General features: G+C 43.5%; 1 protein-coding gene and 1 pseudogene across 1 annotated transcript; both read left to right on the top strand.

Annotated features, from left to right (window-relative positions):
- The first annotated feature begins 219 nt into the window (after window positions 1-219).
- On the top strand, window positions 220-8,788 carry LOC111749620 (vomeronasal type-1 receptor 1-like; annotated as a pseudogene).
- On the top strand, window positions 8,665-21,259 carry LOC100669356 (zinc finger protein 551-like). The gene is made up of 3 exons (XM_023543675.2): window positions 8,665-8,939; window positions 15,329-15,455; window positions 17,149-21,259. Exons 1-3 carry the CDS (start codon window positions 8,907-8,909, stop codon window positions 18,561-18,563), a joined length of 1,575 nt encoding a protein of 524 aa, XP_023399443.1. The 5' UTR covers window positions 8,665-8,906; the 3' UTR covers window positions 18,564-21,259.
- The last annotated feature ends 240 nt before the right edge of the window (window positions 21,260-21,499 follow it).

The following is a 21,499-nucleotide window of genomic DNA, read 5'->3' as shown; positions in this document are numbered from 1 at the left end:
TTTTCTGGCTGTAATGATAGTAATTCATATGCTATTTTATTCTCCAGATTCTTCCAATTCCAATAAAATCAAACTCCATCATTCTCTCTAAATTAAAAAAAAAAAATGCTTTTTACTAACCTAAGTTTGGGCATTATCTTCCTCACTCAGACTGGAGCTGGGATCCTTGGAAATGCCTCTCTACTTTGTCTTTATAACTTTACTTGGATGACTGAACACATGTTGAGACACACAGACTTGATTATCAATCAGCTGGTCATAGCCAACTCCTTGGTGCTTTTCTCCAGAGGGATCCCTCAGACCATGGCAGCATTTGGATTGAAATATTTCCTGGATGACTTTGGATGTAAAGTTGTTTCCTATTTACACAGAGTGAGCAGAGGGGTTTCCCTCAGCTCTACCTGCCTCCTGAGTGGCTTCCAGGCCATTAAGCTTTGTTCCAGTACTTCTAGACGGATGGAGCTCAGTATGAGATCCTCAAAGTACACTGGCTTCTGTTGTTTCTTCTGCTGGATCCTGCATCTCTTAGTAAATGCTCTCATTCTTATGACAGTGACTAGCCCTCTGAAAAGCAGAAACTTGAGTATGGACATTACTTACACATATTGTTCCTGGGTTATTCCAGAGAGATCTATAGCTTTAGTAAATGCAGCCACTATCTCCTCTATTGACATTATGTGTTTGGGCCTCATGGTCTGGGCCAGTGTCTTCATAGTCCTTGTCTTGCACAGACACAAGTATTGAGTCCAACACATTCACAGCAACGGCCTCATCCCAGACCTTTCCACAAGGCCAGAGCCACTTGTGCCATCCTTGTCCTGGTGAGCATGTTAGTCTGCTTTTACTTTCTCTCTTCCCTTTTGTCTGTCTGGACAGCCCTGGCTGTGTCTCCAAGCCACTAGCTGAAAAACATCTCTGCACTGGTGTCTTCAGGCTTCCCAACAATTAGCCCCTTTTTGCTCATTGACAGCAACACCCATATTTCTCAGTTGTGCTTTGCTTGGCTGGCAAGGAAATATTTTTTTCCAAGTGTGGGCTCTGGGTTTGTAAGTCTCTTCTAGGATATTGCTTCATTTATTTAGGCACTACTTACATTTATAGGCTTATAGTCTATGGCAGATTGTGGTGCAGATAATTACTTAATATGACCCCTCTAGCCATAGTCTTTGTAACTCCCACACAATGATTGGATAGCACTATGCAAATAAGGTGCTTGTGGCCCACCAAGGGGTATGGACAGACTGCTAATAATGTAAGTATGGTGCAGGAAACACTTGCAGGGGTGGGACCATGCAAACAAGGTACATGGCACTCTAATGAGGAGATTGGTCAGTTTTGCCATCCCTCTAGGCTTAAAGGGAGCCAATTCCAGAGGTGGAGCAGAGGACCTCAGTATCATCAGAAGAGCTAGGAGCAGAGTGTGTCCTTTGGACCCAGGATCCCTGCACTGAGAATCTCCTAGACCCAGGAGACAAAGAGAGAGCTGTAACAATGGAGATGGTATGAGATGGGGAGAAACAGTGGCAAAGAAACAGTGGCAGCAGAACCAGGATACTGACGCTAGATGGCACAGTTGGCTTCCTGGCCCATGGAGTGAGGCGGCTACCATGGGACCATGGACTGAGAAAGCTGAGCACCCTTGGGCAGAGGCTTACTGTGGATGGGGATGTCTTCAGGCACTTGTCAGTGGAGCAAAAGAGCTTCGTAACACTTGTCCAAGCAGGGCAGGGGCTGAGGGGCTGAAAGGCTGAGAGGCCACTGACCGAAGGTAACAGAGAGGCTGAAGGCTACAGAGAGGCCTGCCTGCAGGCATGGCTGAGAACTGCCTGACTTGGATTGAAGAACTGTATAATAAACAGGGGTGGATTACCCAGTAAACAAGATAAGCGTGGGCTAACTTGTGTTTACTTACCAATCTGTAGTGAACAATTTCACATGGGTTCAATGATGTGGTGTGACACTCATGTGAAATTGTTCACTACAGATTGGTAAGTAAGCACAAGTAAACCTGTGCTTTCTTACTAATCTGTAGTGATAAATACTTACTAGATGTCATGGATTGAACCCCAAAACTGTGTGTCAACGTGGCTAGCCCATGATTCCCAGGGCTGTGTGGTTGTCCTCCATTTTGTGATCTGATGTATTTATCCTATGTGTTGTAAATCCTAACCTCTATGATGTTAATAAGGCAGGATTAGAGGCAGTTATGTTAATGAGGCAGGACTAAATCTATAGGATTAGATTATATCTTGAGTCAATCTCTTTTGAGACAATAAAGGAGTGAAATGAGCAGAGAGGAGAGGGACCTCATTATCACAAAGCAAGAAAAGCCAGGAGCAGAATGTGTCCTTTGGACTCAGGGTCCCTCTGCTGAAAAACTCCTAGAACCAAAGGAAGATTGATGACAAGGACCTTCCCCCAGAGCCAACAGAGAAAGAAAGCCTTCCCCTAGAGCTGGCACCCGAATACAGACTTCTAGCCTCTTAGACTGTGAGAGAATAAATTTCTGTTTGTTAAAGCTGTCCACTTGTGATATTTCTGTTATAGCAGCACTAGATAACTAAGACACTGGGTAATTTGTCCCTGCCAGGGATTGTAAATTTGAAGAGACTTTGATTCTGTAGGAAGGTTCTGTGGAGTTGGGACAGAAAGACAGATGCCAGCCATATCTTGAAGGAGAATCTTGGATGTGGTAAAAAAAAAAAAAAAAAAAAAAAGTTTGAAATTGTTCACTACAGATGGTCCGGTAAGCAAGGTAAGCACGGCCTATTTGATAATCTGCCCAAATCCTGAGTCCTTTCTGATCCTGTTACTTCCCTAATAAACTCCATAATTATGAGTATTGTCTCTGAGTTCTGTGTGGCCATTGCAATGAATTATCGAACCCAGCAGAGGAGTAGGGACTGCCGTGGCGGGGATGGCTGGAGTCAGAAATGGTAAAAAGGTTAGAGACTGGAGGTATGTTTGACATCCACCTCATGAGAATCAGCTTTGGGCCAATGCTTATCTCAATTCTCCACCCACCTTGTGAAGTTAGAGGTCTGATGCCCTTTTTACATGCCATTTTTACACAGATCTTCCATGTACTTGAGATGTAGAACTCAGCAACAACAATAACCCTGCTCTGGTAGTACTCATGGAAACCCTGGTGGTGTAGTGGTTAAGTGCTACGGCTGCTAACCAAAGGGTCAGCAGTTCTAATCCACCAGGCACTCCTTGGAAACTGTATGGGGCAGTTCTACTCTGTCCTATAGGGTCGCTATGAGTCGGAATCAATTCGACGACACTGGGTTGGGTTGGGTTTGGTAGTACTCATAAGGAAGCCAAAAATAAGCTGTGTGTAAATAATTAAAGATGGTTTTAAAAAAAGTTGTACAATGTTATTCATTAGAGAAGTTGAGGGAATTTCATGATCATATAATGTAGGGTATTTACAGGGTTTGGGAGTTTGGGGGTGGAAACTCACTTTTGATTTGAATTTTAGGTTGGCAGAAAAGATATACAGTAAAATCTTTGAAAGTCAGAACCTGCATAAGGTGGAAACCTGTCAGAGGAGGAAAACGAAAATATTTTCCACTAATAGCAAGGGATAGAAAAAGTGAAAAGACAGCATCTATCAGATGCGGAAAACTCGTGAGACCCAGAAAAACAAGGCAGTCCTGTCGAGTTCCAGCTCTCACAGGTTTCACTGTATATTATTTTCTAAGCAAAGCAGTTGAAGGATGTTTAAAGTGGAGAGAAAACACCCTGTGATTTCCCTGGGTTGGAAAGGTATGTAAGGAATTGAAAGAACTGAATTTGGGGTTTAATGTGTTTGGAGTGGAGTATGTAGTAGGGCAAGAAATGAAGCAGGAAAAGTAGTGATGACTTCTGGAAGATATTGGGGGACAGGTCGATGATCAGAACTTTTCACAGAAGAGGTGACAAGTCTCTAAGGGCTGATGTAAGTGGGTGAAATAGCATTGCTTATGATTAAAAGACAATAATATTCAATTCAAACAAATTTTTTTTAAAACTTTACGTTTTACCTCCCTTTTAGTTTAGTTTTTTTTTGTTGTTTTAATTAGTGATAAAGCATTTTCAACATTTAGTAGTTAACTTTTGGGAATTATTTTTTCCTAAAATAAAAGTTTGTTTTTCTAGAAAAAAAAAAATTGTCAGCCATTGGTGCCTAAAGGAAATTTTCAAAAAAATGCAAGTTAAATTTCCCTTTATTTCCTGTCTTTAAAAAAAAAAAAGGGCCTTTTAGCACCACTAACTTAACATACCAGATTATTAAAAAAGAAAACTTATGTGTGGTTAAAGGTACAATCCTGCAATTCTGATGACTGTTTTAGGTAGAAATTTGAGTGTTTTATTTTAATATTCAATGACATAAAATACAGTTTACACAAATATAAAGCATGTGACTGAATTGTTTAAATAGAATTCTAATCTAATACATTTTGGCAACATGGGTGATATGAATAATAAATCATGCTTAAACATATTAAATTGGTGCAAATGGTTAAGCGCTTGGCTCCTAAACAATAGTTTGATGGTTCAAATCCAACCAGCAGCTCCACGGGAGAAAGATTTGGCAATTTGCTTCTGTAAAGATTATGGCCAAGAAAACCCTATGAAGTAATGTATTGACCTGGTCCCCTATATGTGGCCACCGAGGCTGTTTCCAATTCAGATTATTTAGTGACTAGTCCTTGCTTATGTGACCATGTATTTTTAATGACCAATTAAAGTGAGAAAACCTGTGCAAGTTAAAGCCACGGAACTTGCTGGGCAGGTGATGGTAATGCCTTTTGTCTGCTTTTCTACTTATTCCTCTGGTTTCAAATAAAATCAACATCATAAAGATATTGACATGATAGGTTCTACCAATACGGAAATGGGGATTATTTTCCTCACTCAAACGGGAGTTGGGATTCTGGGAAACTTCCCTCCTTTATCTTTACAACTTTACTTAGATCACTGGACATAGTATGAGATCTGCAGAGCTGATTCTCAACCAACTTGTCTTTGCCAACTCCTTGAGGATCCTCGCTAAAGGGATCCCCTTAGACAATGGTAGATTCTGGATGGAAATATTTTCTGGATGATGTTGTATGTAAATTTGTCCTTTATTTTTACAGAGTGGCCAAGAGAGTTTGTCTCAGCACCATCTGCCTCTCATGTGGCTTCTAGGCCTGGCATGGATTGAATTATGTCCCCCCAAAGATGTGTGTATCAACTTGGTTAGGCCATGATTCCCAGTATTCTGTGGTTGTCCTCCATTTTGTGATTGTAATTTTATGTTAAAGAGGATTAGGGTGGGATTGGAACACGCTTACCATGTCACATCCCTGATCCAATGTAAAGGGAGTTTCCCTGGGATGTGGCCTACCCATCTTTTGTCACTCAAGAGATAGAGAGTTGGGGACCTCATACCACCAAGAAAGCAGCACCTGGAGCAGAGCGCATCCTTTGGACCTGAGGTGTCTGAGCTGTGATGCTCCCAGACCGAGGGAAGACTGATGACAAGGACCTTCCTCCAGAGCTGACAGAGGAAGCCTTCCGCTGGAGCCAGCACCCTGAATTCGGACTTCTAGCCTACTGGACTGTGAGAGAATTAACTTCTCTTTCTTAAAGGTATTCACTTGTGGTATTTCTGTTAAGGCAGCGCTAGATGACTAAGACAAGGCCCTTAACCTTTGCCCCAGTACCTCTATGTGGATGGAACTCAGAATGGAATCCCCAAAGTGCATTGGCTTCTGCTGTTTCTTCTGCTGGATCTTTCATCTCCTGTTATATTGCCATTAAGGTAACTGGCCCAAAGAAGAGCAAAAACATTTATAGAAAAAAATTATGATAATGTTCATCAGCCATTCCAGAAAAATTTATTGTCTCGCTTCATGCATTTATGTTGTCCTCCAATGACATTATATATTTTGGTTTCATGCTCTGGTTTAGTGGCTCCATGCTTCCTGCCCTGTAGAGATACAACTAGCAAGTCCAACACATGCATATCAACAGCATTTTCCCTAGACTTTCCCATGAAACCAAAGCCATGTGCACCATTCTCATCCTGATAAACATGTCTGTTTCCTTTTACTGTCTCTTTTGTCTTTTTTGTTTACCCTGATTGTGAACCCATGCCATTGACCAATGAATACCTCTACACTTACATGTTCAGGCTTCCCAACATTCAACCCTCTGTGCTCACTGGCAGTGATGCCCTGGTGTCCCAGGTCTGCTTTGCTTGTTAGAAAAGGAAAACAAATATTCCAAGTGTAGTTTCTGAACTGTAAGTTCCACCTAGGACATCTCACCATTTAATTAATTTTATATATTTCTGGGCTCACATTTTAGGCTGATTAATTTCCCAGGATGTTTTGATTCAAAATCGAATACAGTGGTAATAACTGCCTTCATATTCCCACATATTGCATATAGTGTACAAAATATGAACATGACTCATAATTATTAAAAAATTTTTTCTAAAATTGTGTAATATTATTCACTAGGGACATTCAGGGAATTTTGATAATATAACATAGGAAGCATTTGGGGTAGCAACCCGCTTCTGATTTCAGTTTTATGCTGACACTCAAAAGGTTTATCTTAATTTTCAAAGCATAGCGGGTAAAAGTTGTTTCAACTGATGAGAAAAAGACCTGCAAATATACTAAATTGAGAAGGCACATGTGGAATTCAAAGAACTGAAGGGAGTTTAACGTGTTTGTAGAGCATGCCATGTAAAGAGTGGTGGGAAAAAAAGCAAAGAAAGTAAGTGATGGCATCTTCAGGCAGGTGTTGGAAGACACTTCACGATCAGAATAATCAGAGCTTTTTATAGGCAAAAGTGATTCTTCCACCTGGAACTAATTCCAAAAATACCCACATGGTTTATCCCTTACTTCCTTCAGGTGTTTGCTCAATGGCCCTCTTATTAAGGGGACCTCCTTACTGTGCTGTGTAATAGTATACCCAGCTCTCCACTTCTCAGCACCCTCATCTTCTCTCCTTTTAATTGTATTTACCCACATTCTAACACAATATGATACACACATGTTCTTTCATGTCTTCTGTCTGTATTCCTTGAGTAGAATGTAAGCTGCATAAGGGCAGCAGTCTTGGTCTTGGGTACAGATGTCTCCCATGTACCTACAGTAATGCCTGGGAACAGTGTTTGCTTATTGAAAATTTGTTAGAGCAGTGAATAAACATGACACCTCAAATTTCCTGTTTTACTATTCTGGCTACTCTAAATGTCCCGTTTAAGTCTCTCTTCAAGTTGGTATTGTTCAATGTTTTAAAGAATGAGAAAGAATCACATTTTGGAGACAAAAATCCTCAGAGACCATTACAGTCACCTGCTCAGCTTAATTCTATCTCTTTGTTGACTTAAGTGCCTCTTGCTAAAAAGTCTCTAGTCTTAACTATTTTCACCCTCCACTGACACTTCCTTAGAGCTATTTCTGCCATTATTCTTTGAATAACTGCATAATTTTTATTAACAGCCTTCTGTACTTTGCATTTCACAAGTGTTTATCTGAGATAATTTTAATTCCTTATTCAGAACAACACCTGCAATCACACTTCCTGGCAAAAAGATAAGACCATGGGGTTTAGAGGCCCTTTTTATCTTGGGGTCCAGAGGCCCTTTGCATACGTTCTCCATCTGTGAACACTGCAGCCACTGTCCTCTACCAAAATATTGTTGGGTAAGTTGCCCTCCCTTTGAGATGTATGCCAATTTCTAAAAGGAACTGAAAATACCTCAGTATGAAAAAACCGAAACCTATTGCCCTCAAGTCAGTTTGGACTCATAGTGATCCTGTATCTCAGTACGTGGAGTAAGAGATATTAAATGAATAAAACAGTGTTGCTGCCTGAGAGGGATACAATTACTGACTATACAGATGGGAGAGTTGTCTTCTGTGGGAGCTGCAGGCAGGATCCACCCTTGTTCTGCTTCACATGCCTCTTCTGCCTTGTCCCAGCCCTGTCCAGTATTTTTTTCTCTCGTCCCTGACTGAACATACTGATACTTACAAAACTGATTCTAATGTTTCAAAGTACATGCAACTGAACAAAAATGTTTATTAGGTTCCTGTTATATTTTATGTTTGAAAGACCGTGTGGATTTGGATCTGTAGCCTTTGGGAGCATCTGAAATCGTATTTTTAGTCTCTGGGAGAAAGCTGATTGATATTCATGAAGTCTGAAATATGTTTCCAAACATTTTGGTCATCAGTTGAGGACAACACCTCACAGAAATGTCCGAACGGTTCCTTTAAATAGGGGCAAAGGCTTTTCCTTGCCTTTGGAGACAGAGGATGCCTTGGGCCACGGTTCTTAAAGATGTCCTTAGGCCTCTGTGGAGACCTAGTTTCAAAGTGGTTAAGAGCTATGACTGCTACCCAAACGATCCCGGGTTCAAATCGAGGAGCCACTGCTTGGAAACCCTATGGAGCAGTTCTACTCTGTCCTACAGGGTCGCTATGAGTCGGAACCACGCCACCGCAAGGGGTTTGTTTTGATACGCCTCTTTACCTGCAGGCCAACCTGAGAGCGCTTAGCACTTTGCGGCGGCCTGCACAATTGTAGAAACTACATTTCCCAGAAAGCTCTGCGCAGAGCGGGTAGGGGCATTGAGCCAATGAAAACCCAGAAGAGAGGCATTACCTCTCGCGCGCATTACGCCAGGCCGGAACATCCGGCGTCTTCCTCGTCGCGGTCATTTTGGATGTTCTCAGATGTGATTGCCAGTTTAGACGCTACGGTACGCCGGGGGCGGGCCGAGGGAACGTGAGAGGAGGTGTTGTCATTAATGCACAGAGACGTTTGTGAGGCTCAACTGCGACGCGGCCTTCACCTGGTCCAGGCCCTTTCGTCCACTGCTTCGGGGCACGCTCCGCCCACAGGTTCCGATGGCGGCGGTAGCGCTGAAGGACCTGGCTCAGGTAAATGCTGCGTCCTCCAAGCCCTTCCTCACCCTTACACCACCTCCGAATCCTAAAGCTCTGAATAAGGGGTGCCTGCTCACGTCACTTCAGCCCAGGCCCCAGTGCCCTTTACAGTGAGGCGGTTGTAGGTGGGGTTCCCGTTCTGACACCTTGCGTGAATAGATGTGGGAGAGTATTACAGACCGGTACGTGTAAATGCTTGCAGGTGTGACTCAACCGGGAGCATTCAAGATACCTGGACACCCTCTTGTGTTTTCAGGAAACAGAATGGTAGGAATCAAGCCTGGAATAACAGGCTGAGGAGTTGTACGTTCATTTTCAGGACGCTGTTCGCTGTGGAGGGTTTTAAACAGAAGAGAAATATGGTCTGTATTATGCGTTTAAAAACTTTCTGAAAGGTGCTGATGGGAAGAACAGACTGTAAGGGTTAAGGCACAGGGAGGTTCAGTCCTTGTACAAGGCGGCACATCTGGTAAGAGTCAACACTGAGGAGTGAGGCACAGAGATGAGCCAGGCACCCTGAGGTGACCTAGCTCCAGGGATGAACAGTGGTACAGAGGATGCTGAGGCCCTAGAGTCCTGCCTTGGTCACCTGCCACACATGGCCTCCATCTTTTCAGAGCTTCCCATGGGTGCAGAAGTGCTTTATGGATCCTAACTGGTAAGTGGAGTATGTCCCAGAGCCTCATTGTTTCTGACCCCACCCATATGGTGTCTGGGATTGTGGTGGTCTGGGACACTTTACCTGCCACTCATCTAGATCTCGGGCCAGGGGACGCTGAAGTAATCCCAAACTTAGGGTGCAAAGTTTAGAGCATAATTGTTGGCAACCAATAGAATGAGGTGTGGAAGGTTATCCAAGGCCTAGGTACCACTATGTGTGAATGCTTGGAGTTGAGACTGAGCTGGAAGTGTTCAGGGAACTGCAGGTTTCCATTTGTTCTCATGGGAAGAGAGAGCAGGGGCCAGTAGTTAGGCTTGGATGGTTTCCTGAGAAGCTGAGCATCTATTCCGGAGGTGGTAGGAGCAGTGGGAGTTTTGGAGCAGAAGAAGGAGGTGCTCTGACCCAGGTGTCGGACCAGAGTATGGGTGTGACTTGGGTGGCAGGAAGACTAGGGGGGAGGCTACTGCAGTAGTCCATATGCATGTTCAAGGTAACTAGACCAGTGTGGTGGCTGTGGTGGTGGAAGACATTTGTGGATTCTGTATCTTAGTTTTTATCTAATCTAAGTAGGGCTGCCTGGATATTCTGATTTTGAGGGCAAGAGAGTAAGGTAGGAGTCAGGGATGACTCCAAGGTTTTTTTTTTCTTTTAATGTAAATAGATTTTTTTGTATTGTGGTAAATATATAGGTAACAAAATATTTGTCATTTCTACGGTTTTCACACGTACAGTTCAGTGACATTGATTATGCTTATCATGTTGTTCAACCATCTCCATTAACCATTCTGATTTTTTTCTATAACCCTGAACAGATGCTCAGCGTCCCCTAAGCATTGTGTCTTCCTTTTCCCCTCCCTGATACCCACCCCGGCAATCACTAGTAAACTTCGATCTCTATACACTTGCCTTTTATAGCTGTTTCGTATAAATGGAATCATACAATAACTCCAAGATTTTTAGTTTTCACACCTGGAAGGATGGAAGCTCCATCAAGTGATACAGGGAAGTCAGTAAAAGGAGTAATTATCATTGGGAATATGAAGAGATTTGTTTCTGGTCATGTTGAAAGTACAAGATGTGTCTCTTCAATAAATGGTGTTGGGAAAATGGGATTTACACATGCAGAAAAATGAAGCAGGATCCGTGCCTTATACCATAAACAAAAACAAATTCAAAATGGGTTAAGGACCTTAGTGTGCAAACTAAAACTATGAAATTCTTAGAAAATGCCAGGGTAACACTGTTGGGCCTAGCTTTTTTTAAAATTAATTTTTATTGTGCTTTAAGTGAAAGTTTACAGATCAAGTTGGTCTCATATAAACATTTATACACACCTTGCTATACACTTCTAATTGCTCTCCCACTAATGAAACAGCACTCTCCTTAACTCACCTCGTGTCCATTTGGTCAGCATCTGGCCCCCTCTGCCCTCTCATCTCCCCTCCAGACAGGAGATGCCAACACAGTCTCATGTGTCTACTTGATCCAAGAAGCCCGTTCTTCACCAGCATCATTTTCATCCCATATTCTAGTCCAGTCCCTGTCTGAAGAGTTGGCCCCAGGAATGGTTCCTGTCTTGGGCTAACAGAAAGTCTGGAGACTGTGACCTCCAGGGTCCTTCTAGTCCCTGTGTGACCATTAAGACTGGTCTTTTTACAAGAATTTGGGGTCTACATCCCACTGCTTTCCTGCTCCCTCAGGGATTCTCTGTTGTGTTCCCTGTCAGGGCAGTCATCGGTTGTAGCTGGGCACCATCTAGTTCTTCTGGTCTCAGGCTGATGTAGTCTCTGGTTTATGTGGTCCTTTCTGCCTTTTAGGCTCATAGTTACCTTGTGTCTTTGGTGTTCCTCATTTGTCCTTGCTCCAGGTGGGTTGAGACCAATTGATGCATCTTAGATGGCCGCTTGTTAGCGTTTAAGGCCCCAGACTGGACCTAACTTTTAACAATGGATTATCTAATAACAAAAAGCACAAACAGCAAAAAGACAAAATAAATAAATAGGACCTGATAAAAATCAAAAACTTTTGTTCATCAAAAGACTTTACCAAAAAAGTGAAAAGACAAGCCACTGACTGGGAGGATACCTTCGGAAACCATATATCTGATGAGAATCTAATAACCAAAATATATACAAAACTTTGACAACAGAAAAAAGGCAAATAACTTAATCATAAAATGGGCAAAGGACTTGAATGGACATTTCACCAAAGAGGACATTCAAATGGCAACTAAACACATGAAAAGATGCTCTCAATGTCATTAGCCATCAAACCAAAAAAACCTGTTGCTGTTGAGATTATTTCAACTCATAGTGACTGTCATGGATTGAATTGTGTTCCCCCAAAATATGTGTCAACTTGGCTAGGCCATGATTCCCAGTGTTGTGTGATTGTCCACTATTTTGTCATCTGATGTGATTTTCCTATGTGTTATCAATCCTGCCTCTATGATGTTAATGAGGTGGGATTAGTGGCAATTATGTTAACGAGGCAGACTCAATCTACAAGATTAGGTTGTATCTTAAGTGAGCAGAGGGACAGGGGGACCTCATACCACCAAGAAACAAGAGCCAGGAGAATAGCATGTCCTTTGGACCCAGGGTCCCTGTGCTGAGAAGCTCCTCGACTGGGGAAGATTGACGGCAAAGATCTTCTCCCAGAGCTGACAGAGAAAGCCTTCCCCTGGAGCTGGTACCCTGGAATCAGACTTCTAGCCTTCTAGACTGTGCGAGAATAAATTCCTCTTTGTTAAAGCCATCCACTTGTGGTATTTCTGTTACAGCAGCATTATATAACTTAAGACAGCAACCCTATAGGACAGAATAGAACTGCCTCATAGAGTTTCCAAGAAGCGACTGGTGGCTTCGCACTCTGACCTTTTGGTTAGCAGACTAAGCTCTTAACCACTGCACCACCAGGGCTCTCATTAGCCATCAGAGGGATGCAAATCAAAACCACAGATGCCATCGGGATGGCTAAGATAAAATAATAGTAAATGTTGGTGAGGAACTGGGAAAATTGGAAACTTAATCCATTGCTGGTCAGAATGCAAAATGGTCAGCTGTTGTGGAAAACATTGTGGCAATTCCTCAAAAAACTAAAAACAGAACTACCGTATGACCTAGCAGTTCCACTTCTGGGTATATACCCAAAAGACTTGAAAGCAGAGACTTGTTCACCAATGTTCATTGCAGCACTTTTCACAATAGCCAAAAGGTGCAAACAACCTAAATGCCCATCAAGAGATGACTGGATAAACAGAATGTGGTGCTATATAACAATGGAGTACTACTTAGCCAGTAGGAAAAATAAAATCTTGATACTTGCAGTGATATGCATGGAGCTTAAAGATATGCTGAGCGAAGATCACAAAAGGACAAATACTGTGCAACCTCACTTATAAGAATACAAGAAAAGGCAAATGTGCAGAGACCAAAGTTTATTAGTGGCTGCCAGGGGTAGGAGGGAGGGAGAAAGGGAAGTTTATTGCTTATGGAATACTAAGTTTCAGTTTATAGTGATGAAAAAATGGCATTGATCAAGGATAGGGTTGCACAGCTAATTGTAAATCTTGTCAATAAGTTGTAAACCTGTAAAAAGTTGAATTGGCAAAAGTCTGATAGATATATTTACAACAACAACAAAGAGTGGCTGCTGAGGCTGCATATGTACAACTAAATACCTTGTGGGATTTGATTCCTTGGTTTTGGAGGTTTAGGGTCTTGGTTTCATAGGAATTCCAGTTAACTGGCCTAATAACTTGTTTAGTACTTCTCTTCTATCTCCTAGTTCATTGCGTAGTTCCTGGGTTTGTAAAAACTTGCCGTGGTCTCTGCACCTGGCGCAGCAGAGGAAGAAGAAGAGTCAGGAATAGATGGAGGAAATAGAATGTTTGGCTAATTGTCCCATGAACAACTGCCTCCGCTGGCATGAGACCAGAAGAACTGAATGGTGCCTAGCTACCATTACTGAAAATTTTGATCAAAGATTCTGTAGAAGAATCCTGATCAAAAGTGGGGAAATGTAGAACAGAATTTCAAATTCTCATGGAATCCATACTTTCTGGAGTCATGGAGACTGGTTGAACCCCCAAAACTATTGCCCTGAAAATACTCTTTAAACCTTAAACAAAAATATTTCCTGAAGTCTTCTTAAAACCAAACAATAGTTTAACTTAACTAGTAGAAAATGTCTGCCACAAGCATTATGCTCTTTTACAATCTATATGGGATCAAATGAACAACAGCAACTCAGAAGATTAGATAGGAACCTTAGGGGACAGTGAGTTTATGTTAATGGGGGAGGAATAACTCAGAAAAGGATAGTGAGAATGGTTGCACAACTCAGAGAGTGCAATCTGTCACTGAATTGTATATGTAGGAACAGTTGAATTGGTGTATGTTTTGCTATGTATATGCTCAACAACAACAACGAAATAAAAATTTTTTTTAAAAGTATGAGATGTTCAGTGAACAAGTGAGTAGCGGTATTAGGTGGGCAGCTGGATGACAGATCTATAACTCTGCAGAGGCTCAGGATGGAGACATCTCCTAAGGTAGTGGCCAGGATATGGACCAGGGTGGAGTTGTGGGCTCTGTTCGGTAGGAGGAGTCCGGTCATGGTTGTGTTGCTAATAGCATGGCAGGAAGGGGAGGTTGGGGCCGGAGGACTGGAACTCTTGCTAGGGCCCATGGCTAGGCATGGTCACAGACACAGGCAAGGGAGAGAAGTGGCCATGGGAAGGTTGTAGAAGAGAGCACAATCTGGCAGGTGGCCAAGGCTTACACGGGGTGAATGTACATGAGATGGATATGGAGGCACAGAAGCAGTTGAAGCAAAATGACAGTGAGGCCAGAATTGATCCTTATTTACTGTGTGGTGGACATACCAGAATTTTGTTGTGATCCTTAGTGTGGTCTGAGGTGTTTCACTCTGGGATGTGGATTAGCTATGGGCCACAAGTGGTCATTTGGGAGTCGCTGGGCCACCGATGACTAGCTTTGAATGAAGTTAGGTGGCGAGAGGAAGGCTGTAATTGGTGTCAGTTCAGAATGCGCAGCATAAATTGAAGAGAGCCAAGGGTATCTGACATTGGCATGTGGTTGTGGGTGGCTGAGGTTAAGACAAGGAGCAAAGTCAGGTAGGGAGGCCTTCATAGCTGTCAGTGGGGACCACCAGAGGTCTGGGGCAGAACTGGATCTTGTTTGGATTTTCCAAGTACTCCCTGGTGCCATGTACTGAGTACCACATGGGGAGGCCAGGGGGTGCCTGTGGTGTGGGGCAGGGAAGGGGAGGAGGCTGTGGAAGTGTACCTGTGGGAGAGAGTGAGACAGAGTAGAGTAGTGTACGTGTGGCGATGAGTGTGAACTAATGGTTCCAGGGCCCTGGTATTGGGGACCTAAGGCTGAAGGAAGTCCATGTTTGGTTGTATCAGGGAGATGTGTTCTTTGAAACCCAGGAGAATTGCCTGACAAAAGGGGCTGCAGCCCTATATGCCCAACCCAGAGCTTAGGTGGTGTCTGACAACGTGCGTGTTGATGCTGGTGGCTTACAGACCGATCAGTGGGGCCAAAGGGAGAGAGAGCATCAGTGGCACCAGGGCCTGGTATCTCCTCTGAGCTGGGAAGGGTGGTGAGCAGAAGATGAGTATGAGGAGGGATGAAGTTGGGGTCCCAAGGAGAGAAGCTAATCGTGGAATGAACTGTTGTCCCCATCATGGCAGGGCAGTGTGACCTTTGAGGACGTGGCCATTGACTTCTCCCAGGAAGAGTGGGGGCTCCTTGATGAGGCGCAGAGGCTGCTGTTCTGCGATGTGATGCTGGAGAACTTTGCGATCATAGCCTCCCTGGGTAAGACCCTCACACCCACACACTTGTCCCACTCTAGTCTCTGTTTCCTCTTTTCCCCAGAGACAGCTCTGTCCTTCCACAGCCAGACTGTGGCACTGCTACCTTTCTCATGTTCTTGGCATGTGTGCTGTGGGGCTAGGGTTGAGCCCCTGTTCTGAGCAATGCACTCCCTGAGCATTGCCACCACCTGCTGCCCACACCCTGCAGGGAAGGTTCTGGGATACAGTCAGCCTAATGGAGCTCAACTTTCTTACCTTCTTCCTGGCAGCATGACTGTGTCTGGGTTCATGGCACCTCTGTGTTCTGCCCCCTTCCCCTAGCTGACATTTCCTCATACTTGCCTGGAATTACAGGCAGTGTCATGGCAGCTAGTTACGTGGACCATGGGCTGTTCTTGCTTTAACCTCCTTCAAAGGTTTTTGTGTTTATAATGCTAATTCTCTCTCCTGTGGTCTATTGTTGCTGACTTATTGTAGACCACCGCTGGCCACTCTCCTGTCCTGTGTGTCCCTTGGGACTTGCCTCATGTAGGTCTCACGTAGTTGCACAACTGGGACTGAGGGTATACCCTGGTTTTTTCTGAGGGTAGACATGAGAAGATGGTCTCAGGTGGCTTGGCCCTGCTGAGTGGCAACTGGGAAGGGTGTTTTAATTATATTGCCTTGGGTGAGGTATGGTAAGGTCAGATGCAGATCAAGAGACAGAGACAATGAAAGTGTTAAAGGTTTTATTATAGTCACAGTTCCCCAGAGAGAATGCTGCATGTCACACCAGGCCACTCAGAATATTGTGTCTGAGGACAGGGTAACAACAAGCAGGAATTGTTGGAGACGCTATGTATGGTAAGCAGGGCAGGGTTATCTAGGTTTTACGGATATCCGGGGGGTTGGGCATTTTGAATAATTCCACAGGCTCCAGGGCATGTGGGCTCTCCCTGCTTCTTTGAGACCTGGCCCGTGGTGATTGTGGTGGGTGCGTAGTGACTCAAGAGCATGTGAATCTGATAAGGGGAGTGGTTGGTGAATACACTTAATCTGCTGCTTAAGAAGGGGAACTGACCAGCCTCTAACCAGGGCCTCAAAACTGAGTCAGGAGAACATTTTTGAGATATACCAGGAACCTGCTCTGTGTCTACCAGTGTTTTGATGTAAATTCCAATGGCCACACCTCTTTTCTACCTTTTCTTCCCCATTCTTGACAGTTTGCTGACTTGTTATTTCAACTGTGCATCTAGCCCCATCCACCTCCCTGGCCTCCCCCATCACCCATTCTTCTCTACTGCTCCCTCTGCAGTGTTCTCCAACATTGGCCCACACATAGTATGTCGTGAGGTATGTGTATACCCTTACAGTTCTTAAATACCAGCTTCCCAGTTCCAATTGGGTTTTCCTGGGCCTGAGCACAACCAACTTCTGTATAGAAGGCATGTGTTAAGTTCCTCCTGAAGGTTGTTGGCAGAAGAGTGTGTTGGAGACCCTGCCTCTTTTTCTTGTGCTGCACGCCATCTTAGTGTCCTTGTAATCTCAGAGTCCCAGTACTGCAAAGCAGCCCATTCTTCAACTTGCCCCCAGCTCCTTGTTCTCAGAACAATTCCATGAACTCACTCCTTGTTCTGTCTGATGCACAGTTTTGACGGGGCTTCTGCCTCCCAGCAAAGTCAACATGCATTTCATCAGCATTTTTGTGCTTTCAGGTTCTTGGCATGGAACAGAGGATGAGGAGGCATCATCTGAGCAAAGTGTTTCTGTAGAAGTAGTATCACAGATCAGGACTTCAAAGGCAGGTTTATCCAGCCAGAATACTCACCTCTGGGAGATGGATGTCCCAGTCTTGAAAGACATTTTGCATCTGACTGAGCAAGTGACACACCCTGGGCAGAATACATGCTTGGGTGGGGCATGTGTGAGATGCTTCTGGATGAGACCAAACTTTTACCAGCAACTGAAGCGTCCCTATGGAGAGAAACTCTTCAAAAAAGACACAGACAGGGCCTCATTTATGAAGAGCTGCAGATTCCATGTGTCAGGACAACCCTTTACCTGTGAGGAAATTGGTAAGGACTTCCCAGCAACCTCAAGTCTTCTGCAGCACCAAGCCTCTCCTGAGCGTGAGAAGCGACCCGGCAGCCTTGAGTGTGGGGAGACCTTTCATAGTAGAAAAAAACTTGTCAAGTGGGGTAAATGTGGGAATTCTTCCAGTCACAAACACACATTTGTTCACCATGAGAGTATCTGCACTGGAGAGGGGCTTTATGAGGGTAGCAAATGTGAGAAAGACTTCAGCTGCAAATACAGACTTGTTCAGCGCCAGGGAATTCACACTGGAGAAAAGCCATATGAGTGTGGTGAATGTGGAAAATCCTTTAGATTCAAATGTTTATTCAATTACCATCAGAGAGTTCACACTGGAGAAAGGCCTTACGAGTGTGAGGAATGTGGCAAATCCTTTAGAGTGCCCTCATCCCTCATTCGACATCAGAAAATTCACACTGGAGAAAAGCCTTATGAGTGTAGTGAATGTGGAAAATCCTTTAGCCGCAAATCTTTGCTCAGTTACCATCAGAGAGTGCATACTGGAGAAAGGCCTTATAAATGCAGCGAATGTGGCAAATTATTTAGCCGTAAATCTGATCTTAATAAACACCAGAGAATTCACACTGGAGAAAGGCCTTATGAGTGTGAGGAATGTGGAAAATCCTTTAGAGATGCCTCATCCCTCATTCAACATCGGAAAATTCACACTGGAGAAAAGCCTTTTGAGTGTAGTGAATGTGGAAAATTCTTTACCCAGAGATCGAATCTTAAGAAACACCAGAGAAGTCACACTGGAGGAAGGCCTTACGAGTGTAGAGAATGTGGGAAATTCTTTAGCTATTGTTCCTACCTGAATAAACACAAGAGGATTCACACAGGAACAGTGCTATATGAGTGTTGTGAATGTGGAAAATCTTTTAGCCGAGGTTCCAGCCTCCTTAAACATCAGAGAATTCACACTAGAGCTAGTGTATATGAGTGTGGCGAATGTGGAAAATCCTTTAGGTACAAATGTTTACTCGTTTACCACCAGAGCTCACACTGGAGAAAAGCCTTATCAGTGTGTGGAATGTGAGAAATAATTTCATGATCACTTAGTCCTCATTAAACACTGGACAGTTAACACTGGAAAAAGGTGTTACGAGTGTGGGCAGTGTGGGAAATCATTTAGCCACCATAAATCCTTCATTAGTCACCAGAGAGATCACACAGGAGAAAGGCTTTAGATGTGCAGGGAATGTGGTATTTCCTTGTTCAGAATAACTTCACTTGAGGAAAGCGTTTGTGAGGAACTGATCACCTGAATTGATCTTTCTACCTTCTAACATTCACGGGAAATTCCGTATGGGTTGTAGATATGTGGAAAGCCTTCAGAAGTTGAATTGCATTTTATAACATTCCCAGGGCCCTTACCAAATTTTTGTCACTGCCAGTGTCTATGGCATAAACCATCGTACCACCTAGCAGGCCCCACAGTGTGCATCAGTCACCAACCAACAGTGCTCAGGGAGGCAGTCCTCAGTGCTCACCTATTCACTGGAAGAAATCTTGAGTAACCTGTACCCCTAAGGGCTCCTCATTCCCTTCTCTCCGACAAGTTAAGGCCTGGACCTTGCCCAGTTTTGGCTTAGAGGATCTGATCGTAGTTACAGCATCTTGCCAAAAAACCTACCTTTTTCAGGGATAGCTTTTGTCTCACATGATGCTTGAAACAAGCATCCCCTTCCAAGTCACCAACCCAGGAAACTCCTGCTCACATTGCTCTGGTTTGTGCAATCAGAAAGGTTTTTGTGTCTAAGCACCTTTAATTGTGGGGGTTCCATTCATTATTATTTGGTGATTTGAGAACAGTATCAGGATCAGTATTAGCATAAAGGGGTGAACAACTTGTGGGGACTCCAAACTTTGTGAGCCTCAGAGAGGACAGTGTTATGGCAGGAGATAGCCCTTTCTTCAGCCTGGGCCGAATTTGCATTGCTGCCCGAAGCTTCCTAGGAAAGACTGCACGACTTTGTGGTCCAGACTGGCTTGGATGCCAGTGTGTATGTACATGCACACATGCGCTTAGAGGTCACCTTGAGGAGGGCACAGTTGTGAAGAACCTCCCTGCTTCTGAGAATAACATGAGATGGATATCACATAATGTCCCGCGCTATGGAGGGCTCAGGGAGACCTGTAAAAGGTACAGAAATACTGGATTAATAGAGTTGAGGAGACTGAAACAAGTTAGAATGCATGTGCTGCTTCTAAAAGCGTCTCTACACGTTCCAGTGGCTCTAGGTGTGTGGATTTAGTGTGTGCAGAAACTCAGGACCTCCTGAGTGAGGTGAAGAATTAACTTTACCCAAAGAATTTGGTCTTTGTCCCTAGATCCTGGGAGGTAACTTCTAAACCCATGGGATCTCCTGAGTGACTGGAATGTCTGTTGTTTATGAGGTAATTCAACTTTACCTGATGGTTTATGCTAAGGAGGTGACTCATTGGGGCTGGCCATGCTAGGAAACCCACCACACGGTATCAGCCTGGTGGTTGGGGCTGGTTCAGGAGCTGGGGATTGAGTTCAGTCACACGGGCAATGATTCAACCAGTGATAACCTATAAAATGAAACTCAAACTGGGCATAGCTTCCCTGACAACACGTTGATGTGTTGGGAGAGTGATCCACCCTGACTTATGGGGAAAGGATATGGAAGCTCATATTTGGATCCTCCCAGACCTTGCTCTATGTAATCCTTTTGTATTTTCTTGATATAATAAAACTGTAACCATTAAGTATAGTGCTTTTCTGATTTCTGTGAGTCATTCCAGCAAATTGTCAAACCTGAGGGGTAGTAGGAACCCCCGAGTTTGTAACTAGTTGGTCAGAAGTTCAGGTGGCCTAGAAATGAGGGCAATTTTATGCAGGACTGTGCCTGTAATCTGTGGAAATCAGACCTAACTCAGGGTAGTTACTGTCAGGAGAATTACATTGCATGTGTGCAGTGGTGGTCATTGTCGGTGCAAGTAATTTTTGTGGATTCTCGTACCCTCTTTGTTTACCTCAAGGCCACGGCCGCACAGGCAGGAAAGCAAGGATAAAGCTAAAGGAAATCTGTAGTCCAGGGATGTGGCTTTTATGACCCTGCCAGCATCCTTGTTGACTGAGGTGGCAACAGCTTTCATTGCTCACCAACATTTGCTGCCTCTCCTAGGGCACAAGGATAGAGTAATGGGGGAGTCAATATAGGGTTGCTGAACCTGATTTTCCAAAAACGTGTGGAAGATCTATAATTTCTTGAACCATTTTTTAAAGCTTTATTTGGGTATAATTGACATGCAATAAACGTCATATTTTAACTGTGCAATTTGAAGTTTTGACACATATAAACCCATGAATCTGTCATTGTAATCATGATCAAGAATATATCTGTACACGTATATTTACCTCATTCCCTTTCAGAATCTCTCTCTGCCCTCCACACCCCTAGGCAGGCATTGATCTTCTATGTTTACAGTAAATTAGTTTGCATTTTCTACGATTTCATGTGATTGAAATCTAAAGTGTTTTCCTCTTTTTTTCCTGTTTCCGTGATTGACTCGGTGACAATGGGTTTCATGCTGCGTAGTTATTTTGTGATTTACTAGTGACGCTTTTTATGAATAATTTGTTCTTTTTATTACTGGATATTATCCTGCTGTGTGAATATACCACTGTTTGTTTATCCATTCTTCTGTTTGTGGACATTGGGTTTATTTCCAGTTTTTGGCTCTTGCAAATAAAGCTGCTATGAACATTTGCGTGCAATCCTTTATATGGAGACGTGTTGCTTTTCTCTTGTGTTAGTAAGTCAGTTTGCAATGCTGTCACAGGGTAGGTGAATGTTTAACTTCTTGAGAAACAGTAGGTCATTTTACTTAAACTTCCAGTTATGTGGTTTAATGCAAAACCTTTTCAGCATAGATTTCAGAAATTGAAGGCTCTATCATAATTCCAGTAAGTTTATCATGCAAAATAATATTTTAAAATATGAT

This window comes from Loxodonta africana, chromosome 11 (genome assembly GCF_030014295.1).
Source record: "Loxodonta africana isolate mLoxAfr1 chromosome 11, mLoxAfr1.hap2, whole genome shotgun sequence".
Classification (NCBI taxonomy): domain Eukaryota; kingdom Metazoa; phylum Chordata; class Mammalia; order Proboscidea; family Elephantidae; genus Loxodonta; species Loxodonta africana.
Note: the sequence above shows the minus strand (reverse complement) of the source record. Positions and strands in the feature narration are given on the sequence as shown.

What these genes read in the sequence shown, in the direction of transcription:
- LOC100669356 (XM_023543675.2), top strand. Translation starts at nt 8,907, where the DNA reads ATGGCGGCGGTAGCGCTGAAGGACCTGGCTCAG. An exon ending in CGCTGAAGGACCTGGCTCAG is followed by an intron (nt 8,940 to 15,328) that starts GTAAATGCTGCG and finishes CCATCATGGCAG; the next exon opens with GGCAGTGTGACCTTTGAGGA. An exon ending in TGCGATCATAGCCTCCCTGG is followed by an intron (nt 15,456 to 17,148) that starts GTAAGACCCTCA and finishes TTGTGCTTTCAG; the next exon opens with GTTCTTGGCATGGAACAGAG.